We start from the raw sequence: 23,892 nt of genomic DNA on the forward strand, positions 1-23,892 counted from the left end.
AACATTACAAGTGCCTGGATAGCACTGGGAAATGCTATAGCACTGTTTATATTAATTATGTTTTGCTTTGGAACTTCCTATTAACATACAACCAGAGGGACCTCTCCTCTTCCTCAATACAGTGCTCTGTATCACCTTGTCAGCAAGGCATAAACTTTCATTAGGGAGAGAATCTGCAAGAGATTTGGGAAGTTTCAAATAACTTGTAAAGGATCCTACTATCTAATCATTGAGTGTTTATTAAAAAAAAAATCAAATCCAAAAGCTAACTACAGATTCAGGTTAATGTTTTTGAGATTCAACCAACAACACACAGACAAGAGATTATTAAAAAGATCTTTTTTTCTCATTTTTTGTCATGAAAAAAACCTGCTTGGACATTTTCATCATCAAAATACTCACAGCATTGAATAAGTTGCTAAAACAAATATCCAGCTGGTGTCATAGAGATTTAGCTACAAATGGGCATTGTACGCAATGCTGGATTTCACTCAGAGGACTCATTCAGAAAGGCTTATCAAATCTAGACCAGACTGAGTTGTCCTGTGACAGCTTCTGGGATCTTTAGAACCTATGACTTCGTGTAACCTTTTTGTTCCATTTGTCATTCAAGATGCATCACTGAATATGAAAGAGGACCACATCATACAAACAGCAAGCTTCTAATACGATTCTTCTCTGCTCTGTAGTTAAGCACTGAATGCTCTCAACTCCCACACCCAGACTGCGGCTAGCTTCTCTCTGCCTTACTGGAAGTATGGGAATGACCCACTAAAATTTCTTAATCTGCAGGGACATCAATTTTGAAATATATTTGATCTTAACTTTTAATTAAGAAGATAAATGGGCTGTGTTAGAGACAGCATATTTGAGGCAAATTAATTTAATGAAAGAGTAAACTCATATTTTGCCACTCCCCTCTCTCTACAGCTAAAGAAGGAAAAAAAATGCCCCCACAAAAAAACTACTGATTGCTGCTTCAGAACTCAAGCTAGCTCTCTATATGATCCCCCATCCAATATTGAAGAGGACTGGGAAGCCTGTGTATTTATGGGAGATAGCTGAAAGAGGAGGAGATAGGGGAAAGATGAGGAGTAGCAACTTGTGAGGCAAATGCTGAAGTTGCAACCAGAGCTTTATAGTAGAGGACCTTTAAAGCAGCTCCTTTAAAGCAGCACCCCAAAGCAGCCCAGCCCCAGCAGCTGGATTTGTCACAGTTGTGATGGGCAAGGCATTCCATTTTCTGCTGATTCCTGAAGGATAAGAGAACTATCACCACCTTTTACAAGTGGTTGATTCATTGAAATACACAGGCCAACAGCTGGCGAGTTTACAAGACAGGAAAAAAATAAACACTTTTTTTTTGGTTGTTCCTAAAAAAAGCATGGATTTATATTTAAATGACTTAATACACCACTAGAAAGCAGTAAGATATGGGAGTGATCAATGGAGTCCTGCAAGTGCTTCAGATACCTTTGTTTCAAGACATCTAAGATAATCAAGTCAGCACTGGCAGAATCTGCAGCTACAGGACTTCAACAGGATTCAGTTTGTCACTTTTCTGTATGTGGATTGTCAGAGCAGGCTGTCTTCCCCCAAACAGAATTAGCTGAAGTTTTCAAAAGAAAAGCAGTTAGCTCTAACTTTCCTAAAACAAAGATTGCCACTAACATACGCTTAATTCCAGAAGACTTTATAAAAAAGAATATCTTGTCTTGACAAAGTTTCAGTTTAACAAGAGACTTGTAGGAACTACAAATTTGCCACATTTTAATTAAAAAACCCATTACATTACAATAACAGAATGATACTAAATAAAGGTGCACAATGAACACTGCATACACTGTAAACAGCTGGCAAAATTATTTAAAAGGCAGGCTACAATTCAGTAATGGTGAAATGCAGTTTCTTCTCTACAGAATCAGTCCTCAGAGTCAGAAACCAGGGACAGCAAAGGCCTTCAGAAGCAAGCTTTCATTTGTAGGAAAGACCCAAGAGTTTAACCAGTATTCTGAGCTTCTCTCTCAGAAAGCGTTCCCCTCCCTACAAATTCAGTGCTATCCATCCTTGTTCAAATATGGCAACTGCCAGAGTTTTCAAGATATATACAGACCATGTTCTCATCCACAGAGGTTTACAAAGCCTTGGATACACAAAGCTTCTTAAAGTCATGGTTTCTTTTGCCAGGTACTCTCAAACATCCATATTTTATAGTCCATAGCATCCAAACTACTGGAATGTTGTAAAAGTGTATTACATTTTTGCATGCCAACTTATCTGTAAAAATCATACTTACTTACTTACTCACTCAGAAAAACACACCAGATAGTCTTCAAGTGCAAAGGGCTCCTTCCAGCTCACAGGAGAGGATTACATGCCTAACCTGAAACCCAGCAGTATGCTCAAACCCCAAGCTGTTCAGTGGTTTTAACAGCCAGAGCAACACATTCAACGATGTCATTCACTGAATTAATCCTGGCACGTGTCAGTTTCAGTTGAAAATCCCAGGATCAACATAAGGATATGCAAGAAACTCTCCCAGTTTATTGCCTTCTGCATCATAATGGAGCATCCGAAAACAAACATCACAAAAGAAACAAGGATCCTCTGGTGCCAGACTGTCTCTGTTGGTTACCCACCTGCAGGTTACAAAACACAAGTGCTTTCTTATGAGTGAAACACACTTGAGGCAAACATCTCAACATTTTACTCAGGACTGGGGATGGCAGCAACAAACATCAGTAATAATTTTATATACACAAGGTTCTACCTATATTGCATATCTCCTATCCCATGCATGCAGCTCATTTCCAAACTCCACACCCATTCCATGTCAACCCCAGCAGCTCCAGCAGCACTTCCTGAGAAACTCTTTAAACCTGTATTGCTGGTACAGAGCATTTAAAAAAAAAAAAACAAACCAGGAATCTTCTGTCCACCCTTTGGCCATCTAAATCATAAAAGATAAATCTTTTTCTTCCTTAATGCAAGAAACTGTGAAATGGAGCAGATGTGTACTGACCCAAGCTCCTCTGAGTAATCAAAACCATTTAGGAGTCTAAAAGCAGGACCCAAATGATGCAGACAAGAAAAGGTGAGGATTGCAGCACACTCCAGCAAGCACTGAAGTTAACATGAACACAAATTAACATGTATAAGGAGGGCCTGCCATGTCAATGAGTAAGTAATTTATGATAGCACTCAAGAGGCCACGACAGCTGAAGGCCTCTAGTGATTACAGATGCTATCTGCACAGATTAGAACACACTGGACAGCCAGCCAAAGCAGCTCTGCTGTCTATGGTTTAGCATGTCCCCACTTAAGCTTAGTGCTTAATCCTGGTTTTAATTTAATGCATTTACATCACCTCTGGTAATGCCCTCCCCATCCCATCCTTCCCCCATATTGACCCTTTGGCTCCACCTCCCCTTATGGCCAAATGCCTCACAGATTATATTGTGAAGGCATCCTCAGGGCTCTGCTAGGAACACAAGGATGGACTCCCATCTCAAGAGGAATTGGGTCTTTGCCTGATTCCAGAGAAGTCTAAGGCCAAACAAGCAAGACAATGAAGATACAGTTGCTGTGTCAAACAGAGGCTGAGAGCATAAGTTTTCCTAAAGAAGAAAAAAGGCAACCAGTGTTTTTGCAAATAAATCATTCAGATCTCAGATCTATAAAATCAGGGAGCCTAGACTAGTCTTTAGAGAAATTTCTACTGTTTATTGAAAGTCTGTCTCGTGTATCACTAAAGTGTATAAAGAGTACCAAATTCATTTTCTGCTCTTTTAAGGAAAAGGCAGAAAATCACAAAGAATTCCTTCAAGAACAGCTGCGGAGCGCACAGTCTTCAGGTAGAGGTTAGGAGTTTCCTGTGGGGCAAGTTAAATGCCTTTAAAAAATCTCCAGATTTTATTATATTAGAATTGGACAGATCTATACCTGCATAAATGCTAGATTAAACAAAAGCACTGTATGATTTTTGGTAAATTATTTTGAAACATATATCTTGCAAAGGAGGAAAACACAGCATTTTCCCCCAAAAGCAGGATTTTCAAAAGTAATTGATAAGATAGCCAAGATCTAGATATGGAAAAGGGCATGAGCCAAATAATTAATCTCTTACTCATTTAGTTCTTTTGAAACTCCAGAATCAATTCCAAATGAACACTACTTGCAGGAAGCCTTTTCCTGGTTAGACAGAGGTCAACTGCTCAAAGAGTGAAGATTATTCTTATTACAAAACACATACAGGGCTTTGATTTTTACTATTTTTTTTAAGTTAGCAGCAGCACCTAGAAAGAATTAAGAAAACAATAGCATCAAGAATGTAGCATACCTTGCTGTATACATCTTGCATACAAAACATTTTCTGGTACATAGCCAATGTTTCTTGACCAGCAAGGGATACAAATTCCTATCCAGACAGTCATCATGATGAATAAGCCTTAAAGGAAATAAATAAATACAACACATACAATAAAGATGTTGCCATACTGAAATTTATCTGAATATAAGCATGGACATTGAAGATAGGGTATGATTTAAATTCCTATGTAAACTCTGACTAGACTTATGCTTAACATTTCTTAACACAGATGAAGATCTGGAGATAGACTGCTAGTTGCATCATCTGTGGATTTTATGGTCACAAGTAAATTCAGTTTGTGCAGTAACACAGAAGTCTTCAGACCATCTCTTTTCTGTGGTCTTTTTAAAGCTTTATTTCTTATACAGATCAACAAACTATTGTCAGGTGAATCTTCAGATCATTTATGTGCAACATCTATGCTTTTCTCTGGGTTATGCTCCTTTTGGAAAGCACCATGTATTATCAACACTTTGATACATCAGGCTCCTGGGAACAGAAAATAACTCACTGCAGACAACCACAGGAATGCTCTCTCTAGTTATTCACTGAGCAAAGTCTACGCAATGGTTCTACTGTTGATGTGGCTGCCACCTCACAGTCACTATCACATCACTTCTCTTCCTGGCCTATCCATCTCAGCCCACTATTTCCATTCCTCTATTATCTTTTCAGTTCCTGCCCCTTCGCTTCAAGTTCAAACTAATTGTTCAGTTGAATCCAGCCACAGCCTACAAAATTCTGCCCCCTGGTGCTCCAGAATCAGTATGTAAATCTGCCACACAATGGCTCTACACGGAAAGATCTTGACACTGTGGTTGCCATTCCTGTTACACAGCAGTCATAACACACTAATTGCAAAGCAGTCTTTGTATGCAAATTAAAAAGAAAAAAACAAGGAAGATTACTCTCTTTCTTTCAGAGATACTCCCATGTATATGGAAGAAAAATTTAAGCTCTGCAGAAGGCAGCAGAATAATCTTACAGCAAATAAGTTAGTCTAACAAACATTCAGCATCTAATGTCTGAAGTTTGTCCAGAGAAGGCTTACTTTCATTTGCCCAAGGACTCCCAAAGAATAGTTACTTACCTTATATCTGTGATTATAATGATGTGTTCGCAGTTCCCTTGGTGACAGTAAAGGTATGGGAAGCCAATTTTGAGGGATAAATCATTAAATGAATAGTCCTCCATCTTAACAGACTGAAGATTTTCATAGCCTCTATCATGAGATTCTGACCACTCTATAATTGTTCTGAAAACAGAAAGGCCATCAGCATAGCAAAGCTATGAACTGTGAATACAGAGAAAAAGATGCCTTGGGGACATGCAAAATTCTTCACTGAGACATAGTTAAATGATGGAAATTAAACCTGTTCACAACATCTGGTAGTAATTTAAGGTGATTTCACAGCAATACTACAACACTATAGAACTGTCCACTGCTCTTGTGGAACATCTGCCTTTCAATCCTCATCAGGCAGCTTCCTGAGGAGTTTTAGTCAGTGTATGCTCCTGAGCGCACCCATCCCGGTCAGACTGTTTGCAGCACAATACTTTTTAAGTAGTCCAATAATTCAAGTTACTAGCAGATTATTTTGCCCCCTTGGTCAATGACTTCACTTTAAAGTATTAAAAAGCTTTCTTTTTTAATTTCATTTTTGTCAAGGAGAAACACAAAGCTGACAAGTGCAGTTACTTTTCCAAAATTTAGCACTGGAAGGGCACTGGCTACTGAAAATTTCTTTTTGGCTTTTCAGCACACTACACACTACACACAAGGCATCTAACAAGCTGTGTATGCTATGACAAGCCCTTCTGTGAAGACCATTGTGGTTCACAGACAGAAAGACAAGAAGTAAAATATTGATTTCCCTGAAGTCACATACAAAGTCTAGCAGAACAACAGGGTCCAACAGAGTCAGTTCTTCCATACCAACCATTTTAAACATTTTGATCTCCTAAATCTCACTACCATATCAGCAATACCATGCTTCCTTAAAATATCAAATTTCTTTTCTGATCAGTCACATAGACCTCATGTTAACTTTACAATTAAGGCATTCAGCATATTTTCAAGACTGAGAAGGACAACCACTGCCACACAGCTGAGCTTGGTGTCTTTCTGACACATCTTCTACTTCTGATACATCTACAGGCAAGTCTTTTAATTCCCATCACAAATAGGGAAGGTACTTAAAAACCCAGTACAAAATGCCACCTGTCACTTTATACAGAAATCCCATCTCAACAGAGCAAAACAGCATTTGCAGGTTAAAAACCAGATTCATACTCTTTTCAAAAGGGAAGCGAATGGAAGGTAAGTAGCAAGTAAAGTTAAAGCAAGTAAAGTTAAACTTCTCTAAAAATCAATTCATCATGGGAAAACAGCAGGGAAAGTCCATTCCAGCTTAATACTCTAGACATTCCAGTATCTGTAACACCACAAGTCATAAACAAAACAAAACAAACGTTATGTTCCTTAAGGTCTTCCTCAGTCAACATCTACAAATATCATACCTGCTCAGATCTCTGCACTCCGGGTATCTTTTATCATTATAGAAGATGCCTTCAAAATAGAAGAAGGCAGATTTGTAGAGATCCTGAGAGACAGAGAGAGAAGTCTCCATTAGTGTTATGAGAGAATAAACACTTAAACAAGAACAAGTCAAAAATCCAAGCATTTTAGATATCTAAATCATATTAAGAGACCTCATTCTACAGGTGTCTAAGAAAAGTTCTGTTCTGATTGTAGATGCTGGTGTGACAAACTAGGCTCATTTGATTGCCAACTATGCAGCTACTCAGCTGATATTGTTCTCAAGCCATTACGGGTTACTTTAACGCTCTTATTTCAGTCCCCGTCACAGAAGTTATGGACTTCTACAAAAACACAAAACAAGAACACAGGCATCACTGCACAAACTTAGTAATTGCAAGGTGCTGTACTTTAAAAAAAGTACAATATTTTGTACTTTTGTACCACCAGCTGTAGGTGGCCTTGCTTGAGCAGAGGGAGCAGACCAGATGCCCTCCACAAGTCCCTTTCAATGTCAACCATTCTATGATATGACATATTATTATATGTCATATGATCTATTATATGTCATACGATAATCAAAATGATTCAATTTCAGTATTGTCAACTAGATGACTTGTTTTACTCATATCCAGAGAATACATAGCAGCTTTGGGAGAGAATAATCTTCATCCCTACATTTGATTAGCATTCAGCTGCAAACAACAAAGCACAGTAGGATGGTCTAGCTTTTTATTATTGATGGGATTAAGCTTTTACCTCTGGTGTTTCAGAATACAGCTCAAAATAAAATTCATTCACAGGAATATATCTATACAAAACTCACTGCTTCTGCTCCTATTTCCTACCAGTAGCAATGATGATATTTTTCTTGATATTGCACAAAACAGATCACCTTGGTAATGCTGCTATGAAGAATTTACTTACAGTGCAACCAACAGGCAGAACCAATGCAGCTGAATTTAGTGCTGAAGAAAAAACAACGAAGCAAAACTCTGCCTCCCCTTCTATGTTTTCAAGACTCCTATACATGTAGAGGGTTCCACATAGAAAAGTTTTACCTTGCTGATGTGCTCTGGTGCTTGATCTGGCTGACTGCTGAACTCACCACCTATCTGGAGGTCACTGACACAGGAAATGGAGTCTCTCAGTTCAGTGAGCTTCTGGCTGCCCAGTACTAGGACTGTTTGGTAGGGTTTGTGATCTTTATGCTACAAAGAACACAGAATACAAACTCCAGATAAATTATAACTTGTCAGCATCAGCACTGCTCTTCATTTGACAGCTTAAGGTCATTACTGGCAGCATCTGGCACAACACTTCTCTGAACAGCATCTTGCCACAGCCTCTCCTAAGACTGATATTTAATAGTTTTATTCAGGAACTCGAATGTTACATTCTCCATCAGAAAGTGCAGAAAAACAAAGTCTGAACTCACTTATCCCAAATCAAGAAAAAGTACTTTCGTTTTCATGTATTTATTTTCAAGTTCTGAGCTTTCTGTAAAGTAAATTAACTACTGTGTAATTATTGTAAAAGTTTTGTTATGTAAACCACTAACTGAATGAAAGCCAGATTCTGAAAAAGCCTTAAGAATTTATCAGAGTTGAAGAGTTTACCATATGTCATCAGTAGATTCACTGATTTTAATTGCTTGGGAGAGCAAGATATTATCTGAATAGGAAAGAATCAGAATACAACCCAGAGAATTTCATACCAACCTTCTGAAATATAACAGGATAAAAGACGTTCAGAGTTAAAAGTAGTTCTCCCTCCTCAATTAGATCTGTTGGATTGTCTGGCCTCTTTCCAGTTGCATGTGACTCCTGGAAAAACACACACACACACACATGGTGTTGCCAGTATAATATATATATATATATATATTATATATATATTATATATAATATGGTGTATATATATATATATATATATAATATGGTTGCCAGTATAATATATATATATTATACTGGCAACCATATATATATATATATATATATATATATATGTACACACACACACACACATAATAAACACTGAGCAATGGTCTGAGAAATGCTGAGGGACGTTAATTGCTTTTTGACTATGTAGCCTTCTGAATTGAAAAAAGCCTATTTCCTCCAAGGAGGAAAGGCGAGAAACTGCTCCAATTACTGACTGCAAGAATGTTTCTTCATTTCTCAGCTTTGCTGCAAGACAGCTGGCTGCTCCTTGGCTATTGAGAGGCCCCACATAAAGGCATTAGAAGCTGCTGTCATTCTGCCCTCATGGAACCCAGCTGCTACAACTTTCACCACTGAATGCTTTCATATGTAAAGGGAGACTGCAACCCTTAATTTGGGAAATAGTAACCTAGAAAATATACACAGAATGAAATATATGAAAATTACAGTCAGTGCAGCACTTCCTCTTATTAGGGAAGCTAGACATAGCTGGAGGCCATAATTTCTCCAAAATCAAAACCCAAAACCCAGCACTGCCCTTGCTACAGTACTGTGTATCAGAAAAGAAACAAATGATCCCTACATTTTCATCCTGCTTTGTGTTTTAGACACAGCCCAGCTGTGAAGGTACTTTTCTGTGGCCGTTTCCTCCTTTTCCAATAAATCAAGAGTGTGTTCCTGCACAAACACCTCCCACCAGCATGGAGTATTCCTCAGATTTAGTAACAGAACTTGTACTCCTGTAAGACTCAGAGATACTTGTGCTCTCTGCTTCGTATCGGCCTTCTTCATGTGACACATTCCAAACTCTTGCTCTCCTCCTGTACAAAGGCATCGTGGTCCCAACCACAGAATCACAACTCTGACATAGCTTGCTTAAAGAATGCAATAAATGACCATGTGATCATTCTTTCAATGCATACAGCAGTATTCATTGAAATCCTTTATGAAGGTTTCTGTTGCTAATATTTTCTCAGATAATCCCCAGACTAAGAGCCCAGCAGAGCAGTTGTATCATGTTGTTTACATAATGTGCCTGGATCTCTGAACAGCTGAAACATGATAACTCACAACAGATCAGGAAACCTCAAGAGGAAAAACAAGTCTAATAGTCACATGAGGTTCTTTCCTCACTACACTTCTGTCCCTAATTTTTACAGCAGTTCATGGTTTGCTAAACCATGGACTCCAGCACTTCATTGTCCCCGAAAGAGTTCAAAGAACGTGTATATGTGGTGCTTAGGGACACAGTTTAGTGGTGGATCTGGCAGTGTTAAGGTAATGGTTGGGCTCAATGATCCTAAAGGTCTTTTAACCTTAATGGTTCTATGAACATTTATGAAATGAGGTTTTGCTGTTTAGGACTTCAATGGTTAATAAGAAATCATTTAAAAAACCCAAACTTATTAAGCACAGTTAAAAAATTCCAATAAGGCTTTTCAGAGGCTGATGACTACACTCTTCGTTCCTGGCAGTTTAGAATGGCTGAACAACTTAGTTTCCAAAGCTCAGAATTAGGAATTTACCACTACTGTGCTGCAACTATTTTTGTCTCTCAGCCCTACTGAAACCAGCTCACAATCATTCACACACTGAAGCTGTTTCCAACACTGGACACCAGCAGCAAAACATTACACATTTTGTCTAGCTCTATGTCTAGCTGTAAGTTCACAGCACTTAAAAAAAGCAGTCATATAGTGGTAACAAGATGGAGCTCCTCCTTAACTACATCCAGTACTAACAGACAGTAAAGAGCAGACTTCCAGTCCTATCTTTCTATAAAATGTCTTTATCTTTAATCATTACCAGTGAACTTGTATCTGCAAACATGTACAGTGTACATTTCATAGAGGTGAATAAAAAAGCAACCAGAGGTTGGATTTTGGCTCTTGAGAGCCTAAAAGATGACAGGCAACTTACCATCTCATAAGTAAGAGTTTCTTGTCTGCAAGCCCGATCCACAATAATTGTTTCTTCTCTCCTCTCTAAAGCCTTCTTCCGAATTCTGAGGGGCAGCAACATAAGACAAAATTTCATTCAATAATTTCCACTTAGAATTTCAAGAATTTCACATTTTTAAATTACACAAACTACTACAGAGCAGCTTTCAAAGAGCAGGATTCCTGTCTGTCTTAGCGGGACAGACTAACTTAAAACACTCATCTCCTGACTTTCATAAAACCTGAGAGTGCACAGGCCAGCTTGTGGGTTTTTTCCCCATCATGTGCAAATGACAGGTTGGTTGTGAGTAATTTTACACTCACAACAAAAAACAGCAAAATGTTTGAAGAGGTTGTCCTAGGACAAAACACTTTGTGACTTTTAAAGAAACTGTTCCAACAATTCTTTCCACTTCAAAAAAATTTAATTCATATTCAAGCAAAGCACAAGGAAAGAAACAACCCACAAATATTACTTCTCAGTCCCACAGCACTGACACTTCAGAAAACCAAGAAACAAACCTTCATTATCAGTTGTAGAAGAAACAGTACCATAAGTAGAATACCTACTAAAATACATGTATTTAACCACTACATGAAGACCCAATCCTTAACATCCAGGATAAGTTTACTTATCCTCTAGACCTCCACAAGGATTTTCAGTAACAATCAGGCTTAACACTGATCACATTTCTAAACACATTTCTTTACATTAGTGCTATGTAAAGTACAGCAAAGGCCTGAACTGGCCATGTCTGCCAGCTGATAGAAACCTTACATATATTGGTTATCCTCTGAAATGCAACAGATGCATCAATAATTTCCATGCACAACCCAAAACAAAACAGAGTGGGCTCAGATAAAGAGGTAATCTGGATACAGCATCAGTACTTACAGTCTGGCTGTTACAGAGTGACTGAGAGTTACTAGAGGTATGAGATAGGTTTCTTTGCAGGAACCTCACACACATGGTTATCAGAAGGCCCCTGCACATTCCAAACTTAGGCACTACTTCAGAAGCACCTAGGTTCAGAAATCCTTTTCCAATAAGAAAGAAGGCATATTCTTATATCTTAATAAAAAAGTTCCTAAGCAACATTCAGAAGACTCATACCAATGATGCCATCATAAGCTGGTGTTTCTGCCCTTATGGTATTTCTGTATGGTGCCTGTAAAGGGAACAAGCAGCCAGCCATACTTCCGTGCTGATTTCCCACCCCACCCCAAACAAGGGTACTGTGAGAGCACTGTAACAGCATACCGAAGAGTGAGCAGACTGCTATCTTCAGGAATAACATCTGGGTCCTCTTCTTTTTCACAAGACATTAACATATCAATGCTAGAACAATAAAAAAATAACAGATAGAATCATAGAATCATAGAACAGTTTGGGCTGGAAGGGACCTTAAAAGATCATCTTGTTCCACTACCCTCAGCACCATTGGCAGGGACACCTTTCACTGGATCAGGCTGCTCAGGGGCAGATCCAACCTGGTCTTGAACGCTTCCAGGAATGGAGCATCCACAAATTCTCTGGGCAAACTGTTCCAGTGCCTCATCACTCTACACAGTAAACAATTTCTACCTGATATCTAATCTAAATCTAGAGCTATCCTCTTTGGACACAGCAGTGATTTCTCACAGTCTATGTAGAAGTATGTGTATTTCTCACAGTCTGTGTAGAAAGGCAGGAACCTGGAGGTGGTTTCACCACCTGGTCCCATATATGAGTTCCCATTTCAGGTTGTGCACTGCAGCACACCAGATTCAGAGGAATCATCATATGTACATCCCCTCCTCTCCAGTCCTTCCCAGAAGCATTTTGCATTAATCACAATAAAATTTTATCCAGCTTAAAAATAGTCTGAGGAAAAAAAGATTTAAAACAGAGAACTGCTTTGAATCAGACTTGATTGCCTTTGTCTCTCACTTTTGAAGACTATATGAAGGCAGGGATTACTGACATTGAACCCCTGACAAGTTCCATGGAACCTTGCAAGCACTGGTACTGCCACTTCTCACTCCTGAAAAGTCAGAAACCCTCAATTTCTAAAAGAAAAGCAGAGCACCCTTTTTAGTATTGAAAATCTGTCTAATAGTTAATTACATATGTATTGTATCATATGCACTGAAGTCTGGAAAGGCTTTGCTGTGTGGCCGTACACACAGGCCATGCCAGAGCTTCCCCTGCATAACTCCACTGCTGCCAGTGGAACCATGTAAGCAATACTTGGTCCATTGTCCTCAGGAAGCCAGGCTTTACAAACAGGAATTTTGCTGATCCCTTCAGAAATGAAGGCTAAGTCAGTGTCAGACACCTAAGACACAGAAGTGTGTGCAATACAGAGTTTTCACTAGGAACACCTCACTCCTGACTGCCGCAAGCTTGGGATCCTACTGTGTCCCCAAAAAGGCTACTCCCTGCATGCATGACAAATTCACTCAGTGCACACAGTTACAGAGAGGGGAAAACACTGCCCATGCTGTTTAATGGAAACTAAGGAGAAGTGTAGGATGGTAATGAGGAACAATAGTTGAAAGTGTCTCCTAAAAAAGTCAAATGCCAAGTGTTATATAAACTTATGTCCCTTGCAAAGATATTTTTAGGTGATCAGAAATAAAAAGGCTAAAGAGAACTCTCTGGAAATGTAGACTTGGAAGCAGTCTACCAATGAAGTTTTCAAAGTCTGTGACTTTACTTTTCCTAGATATTCTTGCAGCACAATGAGTTTTCTCTTTTAGATATTAGAAGATATTTTAGTATTTGGCCTGATACTTTATAATAAGGAGTTACAGTGTTCATATTACTCTTTATATTGCACATATTTTAAACGTAGTACTTTCATCACCTTTGAGACACTAATACCACAAGACACTAAATACTAATACGTTAAGACATTAATGCTAGCTTAATGCAGCTTTATAACACGTCCCAAGAGATATTTACAACTACCCCTTCTAATAAAACAAGAGGGTGAATTAGGGCTGAAGTTGAATGAGGTACCTGCAAGCCTCACCTCTCTTGACCTACCTAAAACCCACAGTGATTTGAGGCTTAGCCTGCCCTATACATGCAAGAAACACATCACACAGAAGACAAAACAGAATAACATAACTCAGCACCTCCAACATTCAAGGACTTCAGACAGTCAAGCACCAAACATGAATACCAAGGTAAACTTCTTTGCTTACAGATTCCTGAGGCATTTGAACAAAGCTTAGAATTTTACTTTTTTGACACCTTGGTTATTTAAGAGAATCACTGACGGAATCTTCCAGATAAAGACACAGTATTTCATCTGTTTAAGATCTGATGAAAACACAAGCCATCTCTATAATGATTATCAGCATACCACTTGAGCAATATGCAAGGCATTCTTACTGAGTCAAATGCAAGTGAGGGAAGACACAAATTTTTTCCTGTATTCTGTTCGCAGAAATGTATTACAAGAAAAAAATAGAATAAAAAAATTTTAAAAAAACCAACAAAACCAAACAAGCAAAACAGCAACAAAAATGAAGCAACAAATAAACAAAAAACCCCAACAAAACAAACAAAAAGTTTTAAAAAGAAACCCAAAAAGCCCAAAAAACAAACCAACAAAAAAAACCCCAAAAACCCAAACTAACCAAACAAAAAAAAAAAAAAAAAAAACACGAAAACATCCCACAATAACTACATTGCACTGGGGTGCTCAAAGAGTTAAATAGCATTTAAACATGATACCATGTCTCCTCACCAGAAGACCCTACATTTTCAGGAGTACTTAAATGCACACTATGTAACTACTCTGAAAAAGATTTAATGATGGATATTGAAAAACTTCATCCTGAATCCATGAAAGATTATTTTAATCCTACATGATTTTAAAAATAGATGTAGGAGTATCTACATCTTCCTATCTCTCTTCTACCACAAGAAAACCTACTTAATTTGTCAGAAGTTTCCTCAGAAGTAGAGTCAGAAAAATCCATTTATATCCATTATGTGTTCATTTCAGCACTTATAAAATTATATTTACACCAGTAATAAATGTGATCCCAGGATACCATAGAACAGATCTTGGTGTAGCCCAGTGTTCTCATCTCTCCTCAAGATAGGAATATAGCAGCTCAAGGCAGGTGAGTGAAAGTGATCAGAGGTAGCGATTTGAGGTTGGCAAACGTGGAGGAGAGACTCAAGAGGCTAGGGACATTTAATTTAACAGCGAAAGCACATGGAGATTACAGATTGGGATTTCTAGTCTGAACAGGGGAAAGGTCACACCAGGATGTGCAGGTTTAGCTTAATTCTCCTGCAAAGCCAACAAAAGGCTGCCAGATGATCAGTTCTCTCCCCTTCATAGATCACCAGTCTTTTTTCTCTTTCCCAAATGACCACTGTTCACATTACACTCAGCCTCAAGCAGACAGCATTGCTCTGTAACACTAGCAAATGCAGACAGCAAGTGAAATGTAGCAGGTGTAAATTGAAGAAAGCAATACAGAAGAAAAAAAGCAGAAGGAATGTGAGGAAAAAAATAAAGAAACCACAGGAAAAACTCCTTGGAATTCAAATGAAAACAGCAAAGACAGGTTCAGGCAACAGAGTTGCCACAGAGAATAAGGCACAGCACTGGAGCAATCAGGGATGATCTAGACTGGAAGAGCTTACAGAGTAATTGTCACAGTTTCTGCCACTTCAGAATACTTTTTTTTTTCTTTAAAACAATATCATCCTCTATTTTTACTATGTCTAGTAATGGTAAAAATTTTTGCTAGTCACCAGAACTGTAACAGGTGAAGCACAAAGTTATACGGATAGTATCAGAACTCTGGCATGTCTTCCTTACTGAGCAACTACAGGTAAATAACTAACTGTGATGCTTTCTACAGGAATTACTGCCTGAAATCAGGCCTTTTCTACAGGTGAAGGACAATTCTCACTATCCACGTGACCTGAAAGCCTTCCAGCCATGGCGTGTTAGATTTGCTGCTGCCTCAACACCCACAAAGCATTTACATATCTCTGATTTCACCACCAGCCCTGAGAAAAACAAGTCAGTGGAGGCTAAAGACCAAGAGAAACTCAACAGGTACTGTATGCAGCCAGCTACCTGAACTACTCTAAATGATGTTTTTAAGGGATTCAAACTAAAAGAGTAGGCTTAGATTAGTATTAGGAAGAAGTTCTCTGCTGTGAGGCTGTTGAGGTACTGGAACAGGTTGACCCAGAGAAGCTGTGGATGCCCATTCCTGGCAGCATTCAAGGCCAGGCTGGATCAGGGTTTGAGCAACCTGTTCTAGTGAAAGGTGTTCCTGCCCGCGGCAGGGGGATTGGAACAAGATGATCTTTCAAGTCCCTTCCAACCCATTCTGTGATTTTATGATTCTTTGTTAATACAAACAGATGCCTGGCTTATTTCTTCGTATAAGGTATATGTTTCATTGTACGACTGCTGTCTCCTAAAACCATTAAGATGTTCAGGTACCCTTAAGTACTTAACCAGTACCATGTTGCTAAATGTTTACCCATGTAACTTTAAGCGCCAAACTGTTTGTGCAAATTCGCAGATGTAACAAGGTTTCCACAACTGGAGCACTACCCTCCACAAAAACTGTCTGCCTTCGCGGCATTTTTGGACTCCAGAGATTTTGGTGACCAACTCTTCATAAGGAACTGTACTACAAGAGAAGGAGTATTCAGTACAAATGAGAAAGGGGCAAATTTAGACTGGGTATTAGGAAGAAATTCTTTACTGTGAGGGGGGTGAGGCACTGGAAGAGTTTGTCCAGAGAAGCTGTGGATGCTGGAAGTCTGGCAGTGTTCAAGGCCAGGCTGAATGAAGCTCTAAACTATTTGGTCTAGTGGAATGTGTCCCTGGACACGGCATGGAGCTATAGGCTTCTAGGTCCATTCCAGCCCTCTGAGAGTCTATGACTTTGTATTTACTCGGGAAATAGAAACTGCGTGCCACAGTTCCGGAAAACCGCTCTGAAGCGGTTTTGCCCGAGCACCTTCCGCTTCTCCCCAGGAACCGCCGCGGAGTCCGGGGACAGCACCAGCCGCCTCCCCGCACCAGCGCCGAGCGAGGCCACCGGCATCCCCCTCGCACCGGAGCCGCAAATCTCGGCCTGCACACAGCCGGCCTTCCTCACCTGCAGACGGCGCGCAGCTCGGCCGCCGTGCCCGGCGCGCAGCCCAGCGCCGCCGCCACGGCCGCGTCCTCCTCCTCCTCCTTTTCCGCCTCCGCCGCCAGCGAGAGGTCGGGCGGCCCCAGCAGCCGCTGCCAGCCGAGGCCCAGGGCGCCCACGCGGAACGCGCGCGTGTACAGCTCGGCCAACTCGTAATCGGGCACCACGGCCGCCATGGCCGCCGAGCCCGCCCTGCGTCCGGCCCGCCACACGCGTCACGGGCCGCGGGCGGGAGCGGAGGCTGCGCCTGACCGGGAAAGCTGCCGTGCCTCTCCTGCCAGGCGGGAAACACCGGGCAGCGCTCGCTAGGGAGAAAACAATTCCCGAAACAAAAAAAAAAACACCAAAACCCACCAAACAAAAAAGCCCAAACAAACCAAAACAAAACAAAACACTGGCACAGATTAAGACTGTCCTCTCATTCTGCCACTTGTTATCTGGGGAAAAAGACCGATCCCCACCTGGCTGCACTCTCCTTTAATATGCTTATTCTCCTCCCAAAGTAAAAACTTAATGCCTTGGTACGATGAAAAAGGCTAATGAGATACATAACCTATTACATAACACTACTCATACCAACATTTAAAAAAGGATATATATATATATATATATCCTTTTTTAAATGTTGGTATGAGTAGTGTTATGTAATAGGTTATGTATCTCATTAGCCTTTTTCATATATATATATATATATATATATATATATATATATATATATATATTATATATATATATATATATATATATCCTTTTTTAAATGTTGGTATGAGTCTGTCCAAGACCAGGCTGGACAAGGTCTTTGAGCAACCTGTTCCACTGGAAGGTATCCCTGTTCACAGCAGTGAGTGTTGTAACTAGATGATCTTTAAGGTTGCTTTGAACTCAAGCCATATTTTTATTCTCTGAGTCCATTGATATATATATATATATATATATATATATATATATATATATATATATATATATATATATATATATATATATATATATATGTGCCAATCATCTGGTAGTTCCCCACTGAAGTAGTGTGACAAAGCTGACATGAGCACAACCTGTTAAGGAAGACAACAGAAGTAAATCTGGCTTGCCCTAACCTGATATACCTGGTGCACATACCCATTGAACCACAGCCTTTGCACTTGCTTCAAGACAAAATATCAATGGACTCAGAGAATAAAAATATGGCTTGAGTTCAAAGCAACCTTAAAGATCATCTAGTTACAACACTCACTGCTGTGAACAGGGATACCTTCCAGTGGAACAGGTTGCTCAAAGACCTTGTCCAGCCTGGTCTTGGACAGTACTGGGGATGGGACATCCACAGCCTTTCTGATAATCCTGCTCCAGTGCTTAGCCCTCACAGTAAAGAATTCATCTTAACATCTAATCTAAACTTGCCTTCTTTCAATTTAAAGCTATTGCCTCTTTTCTTGTCACTACCTGCCTTTATAAAATCTCTTTTTTCTTTTTGTAAGCCCCCTTGAGGTACTGGAAGGCCATAGTGGAGTCTCCCTGAAGCCTTCTCTCCTCCATAGAGAACAACTATGAACAAGTCCAGCTATCTCAGCTATTCCTCTTACTTCTCTAACTAAAAAATTAATGCTGGGAAAAGAGGTGTATTATCAGATGGTGTTGAAACAAGGGGTGAAGATAAACCTGAAAAAGTTCGTGAAAGGACACTGGGTTTTTGCGTGCTGTATGGAATGGGCGGAATGCTGAGAGAAGGTTATGAGAATTTGCCTGCTAGTTTCACAAAACAAAGTAGTATAGGGGGAGTTAAGAAAGTAAGAAAGCTCAGCCAGAGCATATTTTGCTTTGCTTAGCAATATCAATGGGGCCTAAAGCCCTTATACCTCCCCCAGTTATATTCAGATTTGCACTGCATTTCAATGCTGAATTCTTTTATTAGCTCTCATTAACTTCTGCCTCTTAATTGTAGTTATTATTCCTCATTAGGAAAGTTTTGCTAAGCTCCATTTTTCCTGTAAGTATAGACAGTCTCTGTTTCCTTCTTCAGTTACACCCTGTGCTTTCTTCATCCATCACCTTTGTGCTTCATGACACTCCTCAGCTCTGGAAGAAGCTCTCGATTAAGGGCTATTGCCCTCACTTCCTGTTGCATCCTCCCTGAAACCTATGAGTTGTGCCATGAGGAATATCATTCCAATTTCCAACGCCATGCCTGCCTTGTTATGTGTTTGTTGTTTTTGCCTATGCTCTGTTTATTTTATTTCCCTTTGTGCACTTGCAACATTACCTGAAATCTGAAAACACCCCATCATTTATCTGATGTAGCCACATCTAGGGTGGAAGTGACAGGGCTGTACTGATCTAAGCACAGTGTTGACATAAACAGGTGGGAGGAATTTCAGCCAAAGAGTTGCAGGATTAAACCCTACTCTTCCAGAAATCTATCAGGGATTTTTAGTGTTCCATAGAAAGGAAATAAGGTACTTCTTTCAAAAACCTTCCTTAGAAAACCAAATACTGTGGAAATCAGTGGGCAGGGGTTTTTTGTAAGACCATGTGAAAATGACATCACAGAATTCCCCACCACAAGGGCGGTCACTGCCAAACACAGTTACAGAGGGTAGCGAGGTTTGGAAGGAGCTAGAGGCTGCTGTGCTGTAAGTATTCATGGTTTTTATCATAATCCTGTGGATTTTGACAGATAGAATATAGTTAGATATATGAATTTCCCTCACTGCCTCTCTTTCTTTTCCTCGTGCTGGGTTTGATTTTGAAGTTCTTCAGTATTCATTAAGAAAAATCCAAAATTGTAATACACAGACCTCAAGCAGGAAGACTTAATAAGAAGCTCATGGAATGGCTAAGTTCCTTGAAAATACCAAAGCTGGTAATTTTTAAACATGAATGGATAATACGTTTTCTGTTTTGTTTCCAAACTTCAATACTAAGCAATCATATACTTATAAAGCCACTCCACTCAATCCAAATCCTCTTAAGAACAAAGAGAGCTGTTTATTTTTATAGCTTGGAATTATCTGCCCTTTATATACCAGGCATAAAACCCATGGGCATTTCAAGGTTTCCAAGAAGTATTTACTTTTCTCTGCTGGAAAGACTTTATTAATTCAATAATAAAGCCATGAAGGACATTTGAACAACTCAAGAAGTATAAACTGCAGGTATTAGGCTGAAGTCTGTGTTACGTACTGAAATCCAAAGAGCATTGAAAGTACACTGAGTTGGAGAAGTGAAGATAGTATAAAAGATAACTGGAAAACAAACTAATAAAAGTACTGTACTTGCCAGAGGAATCAAGAAAAATTGTTACCTATTGTATTCTGTATTTTGTAGTACTGTGGTATCCTGTGAGCTTGAAAGACTAATTTCCATGTTCACAATTACAGCTACAGTCAGTAAACGCTGTGAATATATAACAACTTTGAAAAGCCAATCCTAAATGGTCCCGTGAATCTAAAGTAAAGACCCTAAACCCCTGAGTTCCATGCTAGTGTCCTAACACAAGAAACACCCTTCATTCCTTTCTTGATTCACACAACTGTAGAAGCGCATAAATTTTGTGAGGCTAATCACATTCCATGGTAGTATTGAATGGTACTTCCTCTAACAGACATAACCTTAATATAATGACATGAGAATGCTTATTAAAAGGTAGTTTTGTGGCTTAATCATAAATTAAATTTTATGCTAGTCTCAGCCCTGTGTCACGTCACTGAATTTACTGGGCTTGCACTTCAATCCAAGTGATGATCACAATGATCATCACTTAAGCTCCAGCAGGAGTATTATGACTAACAAACTTAGTATTTGTAGGTAGTCTAAAAATACCTTTGGCAAACTGGTGTTGAAGGTAATTTTTATTCAGTGTTTTAGAATTTGCTTCATCCTTGTTCGTTACACCAAGGCTGAGCTCTGTGTTACCATTGTACCTTGGCAGGCAAGGAACACTGTCACCGTTTTTTAAGCACTGACTGTGTCAGCACAGCAATTACAGAACTATGCAGAGGGCTGTAATTTTGGGAGATGAACTTTCAGCAGTTGTCAGTTTTTTCTGTGTCATGCACTCTACTTCTGGCCTTTGTTCTGGACAGCAGCACCCAAAGAACTGATCAAACCCTGTTGAAAGCACTGCCCAAACCCTTCTGAGCAAGGATTTTTTAACTTGGCCTATGCTAAGCTGTGATGTTTATAGGATAATCTCACACAGGGGTGCACCAGGACAGTTGTTCCCACCAGAAGTGGAAAGAAAAGGGAAAGTCTAGAAACATCTGTCCTGTCACTGCTTCCAAAATTCCCATGACAATGAAGAGTGGTCTAGGGGTGTAACAATCTTTGTGTCAAAGACTGTCAAAGTCAGCCAATAACATCTTTTACTATTACACCTGAACAAGAATTGCATTCCTAAAATGTAGCAATAGTTGGGACAAAATGTATCTTTCATTACTTTTATAATAAATACAATAAAATATTAATGTATGGTAACACATCATAACGGCTCTACATGGATCTTTGTTTAAACATGAAAACCTGGAGGCAATTTGAAAGCTGTGTAACTAAAATATAATTCTGTCCAAAGACAGATGTTTAACTCACTTTTGGCTCAGCTCACATTTGGTTCAGATGATTTTTGCATCTCTTCTCAAAAGTGAGAGCACTTCCCAAGGGTAGCACATTGTTTTGCCAGAGTATATAGTACGTAGTTTTGCTCTCACACAAGGTAAACAGAAACAACTAAAAAAACTCAAAACAAATGAAAACAAAAAAGGAAGGAAACATATGTGATTGGTAATTTCTGAATATTTTCTGTCACTTTTTGGAATGAATTTTCTGAATTTCTAATTTTCTGAATATTTCTGTTGCATAACTTAATTGAGAATCAAATGAGTACAGGATGCTTTCATCTCATGAATGTTGAGTAGTCAGAATGATTTCTCTCAAGGGTTTTCATCTATCTCTAATGCTTGTTCTTGCCTGCCATTAAAACAGATGAAAGTTGAAGAAGAAAAGCTTAAGAGAAAGATGATGATAGGGTTGCATATAATCCAAACCAGATCAAACAGGGATTTAGTTTTCAGATGTTGCTGAACCACATCATTCTGGCAGCTGAATTTGAGTAGACTATTAGAATAAGCAATGAAGTGCACCAATAGGGATAATTAAATTTAAAAATTGTAAGATGTAGGATATATTATGTACTCGATCTCCCTTGGTGGGGTCTCTTTTCAAGGTTCACACTATACATATACATATACATATACATATACATATACATATACACATACACATATACATATACGTATTACATATACCATATACCAATATACATTTTTCTTGCAGGAAATTTCTGCCAAAATTTTCCATCATCAAAAGTTTAGGTATTCTTTCCAGAAAATTTTATCTGAATCTCAATGACAGTCAACATGACTTCACTTTCTGAGGCCAAACTACAGGTTTATGGCGTAGGAATCTTTTATGAATCTAGCTGAGTAACATATCTAATGAAAGACTGAGAAAATGTTTACTAGTACAGTTTTACATGCCAATTTGCCTAAGCAAGTGAAGTAGTACATAAAAGGTACAGATTTGCAGGGATAAGTTGCACTACAACAAAATTACTTAGCCTTTTTTCAGCGTCAGCTACCAGTGTGCTCTTACAAGACCGAAGGAACTATAAACTTCTTCCAGGTACTTTTTCTCTTTGAGTTGAAGTATTTCCTAGTTAAAGCATGCAAAGATTTTATGTGTCATCAAGCAGGACTATAGCTGAGCTTCTGCAAGTTGTCTTACCTGATCCACCTTCTCCCTTTGGCTCAAGACTCAGTAACAATCTTTCATTTGTAAATCTTTCATTTGCACAATGTATAACTGCCTCCTCCAGTCCTGAACTTTCCTTTGAAAACTATGGAGGGTACCTGCTCACACAAATCTATAATTCATGGCTGGAGTGTGTAATTTCGGTTTTATATGTTTTGGCAGCTGATTACAGAAGTACTCAATACTTTGCTGGGAAAAAGAAGTTTATCTTTCAAAGAAAATCAAGATGCATTTGATATCAGTGTAAATGTCATTGTCTTGGAAATATGGAAGACTTTATTTATCTAAAAAGATACCCTCTTTTGAACTGTTATAATTTAGTCGTGAAACCTAAATAAATGAGCTTTTTTCAACTAACTTGCCTTGAAATTTTGGTAGCCTAGAAATTTGGTAGATAATATCCTCTGTCTTTGACTTCAGAAAGGTATTTCAATGCACCAGCAGGGTAATTTCTATAGTTATTTTATGCTATAGTCACCAGATATTAATCTGTACACATTGGCATAATTAAAAAAAATTAATGAAAGAAAAGGAAAGAAATGGTTCTGAATAACAACTAACTTGAAAAAACTCCAAATGAGCATTTGGAATGCTTGCAGCCTTTTTAAGTAAGAAGAGGGTGAACTAACAGATATATTCTCTCTAATACAAAAGCATTTTAACACCATAAATTTTGTTATTCTTTTATGGTTAAGGTGTCCACTCAAAGAGATGGATATAGTCTATAGACTATATTATATTTACTGTTTTTCTGACTTTCAAATCTAAGTATAGAACTCTTTAAAATGGTCTTTAAAATATTTTCTTCATCTGATTGGAGAACAAACTATTATTTCTTCTTTTTTTTTTTCATAATTACCTTTTTCTCCCCCAAGAGCCTTAGTCATGCACAAAGACCCATTTTGTCCTGTACACAGAACAAATAGAGAAAAGAGGACAAGACCATAGGGCATATTTATTGAGGAGACAGCTGTGACACAGTGCTCTGCCCACAGTGCCAGCAGTCATGTCCTACTGAAGAGTTCCTCAATAGTTCGTCACCCTATTCAAGTGTGACAATGATTGTTCTTGACAGCACCTGAGGGTCTTGTCCCCATCTTATCCTTTGTGCCATCTTCATAGATT

General features: G+C 38.9%; 1 protein-coding gene across 1 annotated transcript; it reads right to left on the reverse strand.

Moving 5' to 3' along the window:
* Positions 1-1,672: 1,672 nt before the first annotated feature.
* On the reverse strand, positions 1,673-17,144 carry SNAPC3 (small nuclear RNA activating complex polypeptide 3). The gene is made up of 9 exons (XM_066568934.1): positions 16,930-17,144; positions 12,053-12,130; positions 10,772-10,856; positions 8,630-8,734; positions 7,970-8,119; positions 6,890-6,972; positions 5,460-5,624; positions 4,340-4,447; positions 1,673-2,639 (listed from the first exon to the last, which is right to left on the reverse strand). Exons 1-9 carry the CDS (start codon positions 17,139-17,141, stop codon positions 2,492-2,494), a joined length of 1,134 nt encoding a protein of 377 aa, XP_066425031.1. The 5' UTR covers positions 17,142-17,144; the 3' UTR covers positions 1,673-2,491.
* Positions 17,145-23,892: the final 6,748 nt, after the last annotated feature.

This window comes from Molothrus aeneus, chromosome Z, assembly GCF_037042795.1.
Source record: "Molothrus aeneus isolate 106 chromosome Z, BPBGC_Maene_1.0, whole genome shotgun sequence".
Taxonomy (NCBI): domain Eukaryota; kingdom Metazoa; phylum Chordata; class Aves; order Passeriformes; family Icteridae; genus Molothrus; species Molothrus aeneus.